At 37.2% G+C, this 9,483-nt stretch overlaps 1 protein-coding gene and 1 long non-coding RNA gene across 2 annotated transcripts; one reads left to right on the forward strand and one right to left on the reverse strand.

The window, feature by feature from the left end:
* Positions 1–4,192: 4,192 nt before the first annotated feature.
* On the reverse strand, positions 4,193–6,334 carry LOC130591003 (uncharacterized). Its single transcript, XR_008968882.1, has 3 exons — positions 6,113–6,334; positions 5,008–5,072; positions 4,193–4,338 (listed from the first exon to the last, which is right to left on the reverse strand). It is a non-coding gene; the product is annotated as an uncharacterized LOC130591003 (long non-coding RNA).
* A 1,102-nt stretch (positions 6,335–7,436) lies between these two features.
* On the forward strand, positions 7,437–8,012 carry LOC125496756 (uncharacterized). The gene has a single exon (XM_048642311.1). The coding sequence runs from the start codon at positions 7,437–7,439 to the stop codon at positions 8,010–8,012; it is 576 nt and encodes a 191-aa protein (XP_048498268.1).
* Positions 8,013–9,483: the final 1,471 nt, after the last annotated feature.

The raw sequence follows: 9,483 nt of genomic DNA on the forward strand, positions 1-9,483 counted from the left end.
CAATTTCTTATCTTTCTTTAACAAGTGAATGCAACAAGCACCACAATTAACTCAGTTCTAAATTCTTTGAGACCTTGCTCATCTTATTACTTTAACGACTCCATGAGTCCTTTTCTTACTTTCTTAAGGATCCATGATCCAATCAATTGAGTCCTTGCTCAATGATTCAACTACTTGTGAGACCTTGCTCAATAACTTTAACTTGTGAGACCTTGCTCAATAACTTGAAAACCTGTGAGACCTTGCTCAACAAAATATAACTTCTCATGAGACCTTGCTCAATAATGTATATAACTTCTAATGAGACCATGCTCAATAAAAATATATAACTTGTAATGAGACCTTGCTCAATAAAATATATAACTTATAATGAGACCTTGCTTAATAAAATATATAACTTAAATGAGACCATGCTCAATAAAATATATAACCTCAAATGAGATCATGCTCAATAAAATAAATAACCTCAAATGAGACCATGCTCAATAAAATATTCAAAGGCAAGCCATAGCTTTAAGAGTAACTTTAATAACTTTAATCATGCTCAAAAGCAACAATCATCAATCACATGCTTTTCAAATATAGGAATAACTAATAAAAGTTCCATTCCTAATCTCCTTTATAAGTTCTCAACATGTGCTCAAACAATTACAAGGCATAAGCCTATCCTTACTCTTCATGCTCAATAAAATAAATAACCTTTGAAATTACTAAAGTCAAGGTCAAAATGTATGTACCTTGATAACTCACAAAAATCAACAGTCAAAAGTTTGACTGGCTTTTATTATACTTGAAACCTACCAACAATAAAGTACTATCAATTAGTACTTACCAACAACAATTCAAAGCTACTAATAAATAAAAATCAGCACTTTTAAAATAATGATAAAGCTGATTTTTCTTTAAAAATGCTTTAAAATTATTTTTGAGTCATAAACTTGAGAACCTTCACCAGTAGGCAAAACCCACTATATACTACTACTTAAAACCTCCTAAAATTAATTATTTAACAACTTAAATACTGTTGTAAATTACTTAAAATAAATAATAACAGAATTTTTTTTTTACAAGTGGTTCGAAAACCACAAAAGCCAAAACTTAACACTCGCCGGTGCCACCACGAGCACCACCTGCACCGCCACCGGCGCGGCAGTGGCAGGCGACACTCGTCGTGCCTAGCTGCTGCTGCTACACTGGCACGGCAGTGGCCACACCACACTCGCCGGTGCCCAGCCAAGCCCCACCGCCACAAGGTGGCCGGAAAACGCAAGGGGGAGGGGGAATCCGAAAATAAAGAGGAAGAACAGTAAAAGAAGAAAATAAAATTTAGAAAAATAACCTTTCTACTTTCCTTTGATATTTGCAAGATCTTCCTACAATTTTTAAAAACAAAAAGTGGATTAGAAGTTTGAACTTTGAAGAAATTACTTGAAGGAAACTAGAGTTTGAGAGAGAAAACAAAACCCAAAGTGGCTAGAAGAATGATGGAGAATGATGGGGAAACTAGGGTTTCCCTTTTTATAGTGGTGGTCAATTTGGTCAAAAGACTAAAATACCCTTACTCATCGAATTGCCAAAATACATTTGGTGATCAATTTCCAAAATAATCTTCCTACTAGTATTAATAAAATACTTTCTTGAAAATACTAAAGTACTTCTTTGTGAAAATACTCAAACACTCTTTTGGTAAAATGACCAAAATACCCTTCTACTCTCAAATACGGAAATTGAATAGCTTTAATAATTCAAAAATGATTAGAACTATTTAATTAAATATCTTTAAAATATGGGGGATTACAGATACTATGATCTCTTGGCCTCTCCTCTCTAGCTGGAAAACTCAAGGTTTGGAGTGCTAAACTGTTTCATCATCTAGGCAATCAAATAAAGAAGATTGAAAAAGATCTTGCAGAGGCGCAAAAAAACCAGATTTCGGCAACTAATTGCAAGGTTTGCTCTGAGCTCGAAAAGAAACTTGATGATTTAAATGAGAAGTATGAGGCCTATCGGTACCTTAGATCTCGAGTTGCTGAGATTCGAGATGGTGACAAAAATACATCATATTTTCATCACAAAGCGTCTCAAAGGCGAAAATAAAACTATGTAAAGGGTCTTTTTGATGAACAAGGTAAGGAGAATGGCGCGATGATATTAATGATATTGAACAAATATTTGCCTCGTATTTTAGCAGTATTTTCTCCTCTTTGCATCCTTCTGATTTGACTATTCATGATGTTCTTCAATGTATAACCCCCATTGTTCTGATGATTGTAAAACAACATTAATGCGGCCTTATTCTTAGGACGAGATTTATGCGGCTCTTCAACAAATGCATCCCTGCAAAGCCCCTGGGCCAGATGGAATGCATGCTATTTTCTATCAAAGATTATGGCACATTGTTGGTGATGGTGTGACAAAGTTTGTTAGTGATATTATCCATGGTTTCTCCTCCCCTGCCAGTATCAATGACACTAACATTGCCTTGATTCCTAAGGTCAAGGAGCCTTCTCGTGCTGCTATGTATCGTCTCATTGCCTCTGTAATGTGCTCTATAAGCTTGTTTCTAAAGCTATTGTGATTCGGCTCAAGTTAGTTCTCCCTGATATTGTTTATGAAATTAAAATCAGAGTGCATTTGTGCCTGGTCGCCTCATTACCAACAATGCTCTTATAGCCATGGAGATTTTTCATTCTATGAAGTATCACCCGCGTAGTGAAAATGGTGCAATTGCTATGAAACTTGATATGAGCAAAGCCTACGACATAATGGAGTGGGGATTTCTTAGGAAACTATATATTACTGACTATGGGTTTCGATGGGAGTTGGGTCGATCTTATCATGGATTGCGTTTTTACTGTCTCCTACTCTTTCATCATCAATAGAGGGGTTTATGGCTCTGTGGCCCCTACTCACGGTCTTTGTCAAGGTGACCCTCTCTCTCCGTATTTATTTATTTTGATTGATGACACTTTTTCAGAAAATGATACAGAGAAAGCATCAGGAGAAAATGATTCACGGTGCTAAGGCAAGTAGAAGTGGCCCTGAGATTTCTCATTCATTGTTCGCTGATGACATCCTTCTTTTCACTAGAGCCACCCGACAGGAGTGCATAGTTATAGTTGATATACTCAACAATTACGAAGCAACATCAGGACAGAAAATTAACTATGATAAGTTGGAGATTTCTTTCAGTAAAGGTGTCAGTGTTGATAAAAAAAACAGCACTAATGGGAATTCTAAATATGAGACAGGTTGACAAGCACGAGAAATACCTTGGTATCCCTTCTATTGCAAGGAGGTCGAAAAACCGCCATTTTCTCATCCCTTCTTGACAGAATTAGGAAGAAACTCCAAGGTTGAAAAGAGAAACTATTATCAAGAGCTGGAAAAGAAATTCTTCTCAAGTCATTTATTCAGGCAATTCCACGTATCTTATGGGGGTGTATAAAATCCCTAACAGGATCATTCAAAAGATTCACTCAGCTATGGCCCGTTTCTGGTGGGGAAGTTCTGATTCTCACAAGAAAGTTCATTGGAAAAACTGGGACACAATGTGCACGTTGAAGTGTTTTGTAGGCATGGGTTTCAAAGACCTAAGTGTTTTCAGTGATGCACTTTTAGGGAGACAAGCTTGGAGGTTAACTCGTTTCCCTAATACTCTTCTCGCCCGTGTTATGAAAGCAAAATACTTTTCTTCTTGTGACTTCCTTGATGCAAAACTTGGCTACTCTTGTAGTTATTCATGGAAAAGCATTTAGAGTGCTAAAGCCCTTATTAAGGAAGGGTGTATTTGGCGAGTTGGGTGTGGCACTCAGATTGATATATGGGAGGATCCATGATTAGCAAGCGACAGTGAGCGTTTTGTCACTGGTACCCGCACGACTTCCCTCCTTAAGGTTAGTGATTTGGTGGATTCTACTTTAATGGAGTAGAATGTTCTTCTCAGTGAAGCATCATTTAAGGAAGTTGGTGTGCAAAAATATTTTAGCCCTTCCTCTTAGTTCCACCTTGACAAAGGATGAGCTCACTTGGACTGTAACGCCCCGACCTCTAATCATCGTGGTTAAGTTAATTAATCGATTATTAGCAGCGGAACCTAGATAGTCGGCGCGTTACTGCCGTACTTTCCATAAGGAAAATACAAGGCAACATAAAATCATAAACTTAAACATTTATAACATGAAGCATGATATAGATCCAACATTAGTCTTGATTAATAGAAACTTAGTTACTAATCAGAGTTTTGACATAAACTTAAATTAAAACCATGAGAGTCTAGATAATCTAGATATTAATTAAATCCTCACTGCTACGCCATCCCGTTATCACCATCGGTACCTAAAACATAAAACAAAACGTCGTGAGCCGAGGCTCAGTAACATACTACTCTAACATCGTAAATTCATTTCACATCATTTAGTTAAAAACAGACGGAGGAATAAGTAAACATTTCATATCATAGTAGGTTACATTATCTTCTTTATCATGTTCATCATCATATATCTTTTACTTTGGTAACTTGGCTAGTAATCATAACATAGGGGACGTCTCCCACTACATAACCATCAGGCGGTCACATCATAGGTGACACTTGCGGTGCCCGTATCATTTAAACCATCAGGCGGTCACAACATAGGTGACACTTGCGGTGCCCGTATCATAAAACCGTCAGGCGGTCACATCATAGGTGACACTTGCGGTGCCCGTATCATTTAAACAGTCAGGCGGTCACAACATAGGTGACACTTGCGGTGCCCGTATCATACTGCCAAGAACCGTCTTTCACTTGAATTTATCATGTTTCATTGGTTTTAAATAACATCATCATCGTGAATAATTATATTCTTTCATTTCATCATAACGTCATCATCATCATCTCATAGCATCATATCATAATAACCATCATAAAACATTTCATTTCCCGCAATCCATATATAAAACATAATATTAATCATGATCATAAAACATACTTTGAAGGGGAATGCGGGTGTTAGCAGTAGACGTTACCTGGATTCCTGCTTAATAACCTTGATAGCCGGGGGAGGCTTGTAATATCCTTTATCTTCCTTAATCTATTCAAGAATAGTTTTATTAATGAATGTTTCGTTATTTAGCTTTTAAGCCTAAATACTAGTCAGCGCTTATTAAGGTCATAACGGTTATTATAACGTCGTAAAGGTCTCCTTAAAGGTCATTATTTCTTAATTGCTATTAACTTTTTAATTAAGGTGACTTTTTAACAACTAAATAATGAATAACTCAATTAGCTATATTTTTAGAAATTATCGAAACATTAAAATTATAAAACTACAAATTATATAACCTTTCGAAAACGTAACATTATTCTAGTTCATAGTTAATAATTAATTAGTCGTCCAATAATTATTAAGTTAAAGTTATAATAGACATTAACAATTATTTTAATATTATTTAGTCATTTAAACACAAGTCAAGTCAAGTAACTAGTTTTTATAAATGAACTTTAAGGATTAATGAAGTACTCCTACTTAAGCTTAATTATAACAACAAGCTTAATGAATTATTTTTAATTAGTTTTAAACAACTCAACTAGTTTAGAAATCATGAATTATAACCCAATAATAGATTTTAGTAAATAAGTTAGGCGGTTTAGTAAAACTAACTAAATCAGCCCACTAAAGCTCAATATATTAAAGCAACAAGATTAACTTAAATGATTTAACTAAGTAAATCAGATTATAAGCCCAACATTATACTTAACTTGATTAATTAAACTAACATAGCTTAATAAATACTAAATCAGTTTTAGTTTAACTCATTTGGCCCATCTAATATAAGTAGTTTAGCTAAAACAATAAAAGTCAGATTTGAGCCCTATTTAGTGAACATGCAACACTTAAATTGAGTTGGTCTAACTAATATAAATCAGTCCATAAGTATAACTTAGTAAGTCCATGAACAAGTTCAACTACATCTAAGTCCAACAACAAGGATTCTGTTTTAAGTTACTTAGTTTAGGTTCTAATTGAACTATTCTTGGCCCAATCTAAACTAACTTAACTATAGGTAGGAATTTGGGCTTGCATTATAAACTTAAGGAAATCAGAAATTTAAAAAAAGAGAACATCATCACCTCTGCTACTAGGAGCAGGGAGGATGAATCGCGCCTGAGGTGGACGCCGGCTTCGGTGGTCGACGGCGAGCAGCAGAAATCTCCGGCGGCGGTATCTGGCGGTTCGGCGAGCGCGGCCTGTCGGTGGTGCTGCGCGTGCAGCAGCGTCGCGCGAAGAGAAGAGGAGCGAGGGAGTGCGAAGGGGAGAGAGAGAATGCTGGCGCGGGTCTCCGGCGAGCTGCGCGGTGGCTGGTGACGGCGAGCGACGACAAGGTGGAGGCGGAACTGGGCGCCGCGCAGTTGGCGCGCGCGGTGGCCGACGGTGGTCGGTCGTGGGGCGAAACAGAGGAGAGAGAGGAAATTTGGGTTTTCTCTTTTCTTTTTTCTTTTTTTTTTTTTTTTTTTTATTTACAATTTTCCGGCGATTATGACTGAATTTCTGATTAGAGGGAGAAGAGATGATGAAGGTTGTTGTTGTGTTCTTGATGTTAACTTCCATGGCTATTTATAGTGGAAATTTGGGAGTTAAAATCAGTGGTTGGGAGGAGGATGGTGAAGTAAGTAATCTGATTTTGTTAACTTGAAGAAGCAATTGTGAGGATTGGTAATAGATTTGACTGAAGAAGAAGAAGAGATGATGATTGCATGAGTGCCAAATGGCCATGAAAAGGTGAGGAAGAAGGCAAATTAATGGGGGAATTGACCATGGCTTCTCTTTTTCTTTTGCCCTTTTTGTTTCCCAACCAAAAATCAGAAAATTTTCCACACTAACACCTTCAAACGTGGCTTGATGACATTTTGGGTGAAATGTTAACATTTTGTACTTTAAGTGAATTATCAATTACATTAACCTTCTTGTTTCACTCACGAAATTGTAAATTATAAATTATCGTCATAATTTAAGTTGGTAAATTTTTATGTTAAAATTCTATAATCATTTTATTGTACATTGCTTAATTAGTGAAACGAATAAAATAAAATATATTCTAACTACATTATTACGTTAATTACTCACTTAAATATGTTTAAGATTTTAAGGATATTACATGGACCCTCACAAAAAATGGTCGGTGAAAACCGCGTACATGCTTGGAAAGGGGGGAAATCTTGATAACTTTCATCAAGCCTGGGTTCATATACCCATTTTCTGTGGCGACTCTGCACGAACTCCCTTCCCACTCGTGAACTGTTGCACTACCGTCACTTCGTTGATGAGTCCTTGTGCCCTTGGGCCTGTGGTAAGGTTGAGTCTTCGGCTCACGCCATTTTTAGTTGTCCGTGAGTTTATGCACTATGGGAAGCATGTGGTTGCGAGACAAAGTGTGTTCAAGCCCAATCCTTGCAAATGTGTGAACTTATTGTGAACTGGCATCAGGTTGATCCAAAGGTGCGTAAGTTGGGGCTCTTCCTTGCTTGGGTGATTTGGGGTGAAAGAAATAAACTGATTTTTCAAGAGCAATCTACTCCCCTTCATGTACTTGTGAACCGTGTACGTAGACTCACGGAGGACCATGACAACTTTGGAGCCCGTATTTATTCGCACCTCCAGCTCAAAAACATCCCCAGTTCTTCGAAAACATGGGTGCCTCCTACTCATGATTTCGTGAAGATCAACATTGACGCTTCTGTCTCTGAGGTGTACTGGGTGGAGCTCGGAGATGTAGCTCGTAATTCCTCTGGGGAGGTCTTATTCGTTGCCACCATGCGTGTCAAAGCCTACTGGGCTCTCGAGGCGAAAGCCATTGCTCGTGGGGTGAAGATGAGTATGCGGTATGAGCTCTCGAATCTTGTGGTAGAATCGGATTGCCAACTTGTGATCAACTTTCTCTCGAAGAACACTCTTTTTCTCTCGGACTTAGACTTTGTCCTTCATGACATCGTACTAGTTTTTCTTTCTTGTCCTGGTCACATGTTAAGATAGATGGAAACTATGTTCCCCACCATTTAGCTAAACTTGTTCCTTTTAGCATTGAACAAGTTTGGGAGAACAACTATCCTACGGAAGTGGCTCCCTATATTCTTGTTGACAATATGGTGATTAATTAAAGTGTCTCCTTTTCCCCTCAAAAAAAAAATGTGGTTCCAAATGACACTTTTCTAAGTGCATTTAGTGTTACCTATTTTGTGCCTTGTGGCGAAACCACATAGATTTTGACATGCCATCATCTTAATGCTGCATAATCTTGTTGAGAAACAGTGGAATGAACAATTCCACTGTTTACATGTGTGAAGTCCACTATTCACAATAGGGTGAAGTCCATCTTTCCTGCGTGCTTTTAATGCATGTCAGGTTATTTTCTTCCGTGTTGAAAATTTTGCAATTGTGCACAGTAGAAACTTTGCCTATATATACCAGTGTAAGAAATCAGTTTTACACATCAATGCAATACATACTCTCTGATATATTTGCATAACTTCTCTCTCTATTTCTCACAACACGTTATCAGCACGAGTGTTCTACCGGAAATTTTTTTTAAGGTATCTTTAAAATTTTTACATCCATTTTGTTTTTAAGTTTAAATTTTTTTTCTCCAAGCCCAACCCTTTTACTACCGAACATGGACCAACAAAGTAACGGGATTAACATTGTTTTACACAATGTCTCTGTCTCGGGTATTTATTTTTGGATAGAGCGAAACAAGTGCCATTCACTACCAACCCAGCGAGGGGAACTGTAATACAGCCCCGACCCAGTAACCGTAACAACGGTACAAATACTCATACCAGAGAAAACCCACAAACCCCTGTTCCCAACACCAATAATAACCCTCCTATACAACCAGCTGAAAATCAACCTCCGCCCAGTAATAAAAGAGATAGAGATGAACAGGAAGAAACTAGTAGTAAACGTCACCATACTACTAACGCAGAAAACAAATAATTTTAACGCCACCTTCATGGAGGGCAAGGACATTTTATTTACGTTATTTTATTTTATCTGCTCTTAAACCGCCTATATGGACAGGTTAATTTTTTTTATTGCCACCTATATGGACGGCCTAGTGAAGTGATAGCATTATTATGTCTTATATGTGCAATAATGTCGTATGTATGCAGGGAACAAGCATTCAGAACATTATTATATATTATTGTCTCTAATCTTCTACTTTTTTTTGCATTTATAGTTACATATATTATATTACCAATTTACTAGCATGCTCTAATATATATTTGTCAATATTAGAATTTTATTGCGTTGTATATTTTTTAACTGTATATGAACTGCACAGTTAGGATAACCCTCTATAAAAGCGGATTACCATCCCCATTTTCACCACATATCCCTTATCTTCTTCCGATTTTTTTTCTCTAAACCCACAAATTTTTTTCCTTCTTCCTCAACCTTCCGGCCACCATGTTTAACGCCGACGACAACCGTCCTCCACCCTCAT

The sequence above is a fragment of the Beta vulgaris genome, chromosome 4 (assembly GCF_026745355.1).
Source record: "Beta vulgaris subsp. vulgaris cultivar EL10 chromosome 4, EL10.2, whole genome shotgun sequence".
Lineage (NCBI taxonomy): Eukaryota > Viridiplantae > Streptophyta > Magnoliopsida > Caryophyllales > Amaranthaceae > Beta > Beta vulgaris.

Excerpts from the sequence above, each read along its gene's own strand:
- LOC125496756 (XM_048642311.1), top strand. The coding sequence starts at position 7,437 with ATGTGTGAACTTATTGTGAACTGGCATCAGGTTGATCCAAAGGTGCGT.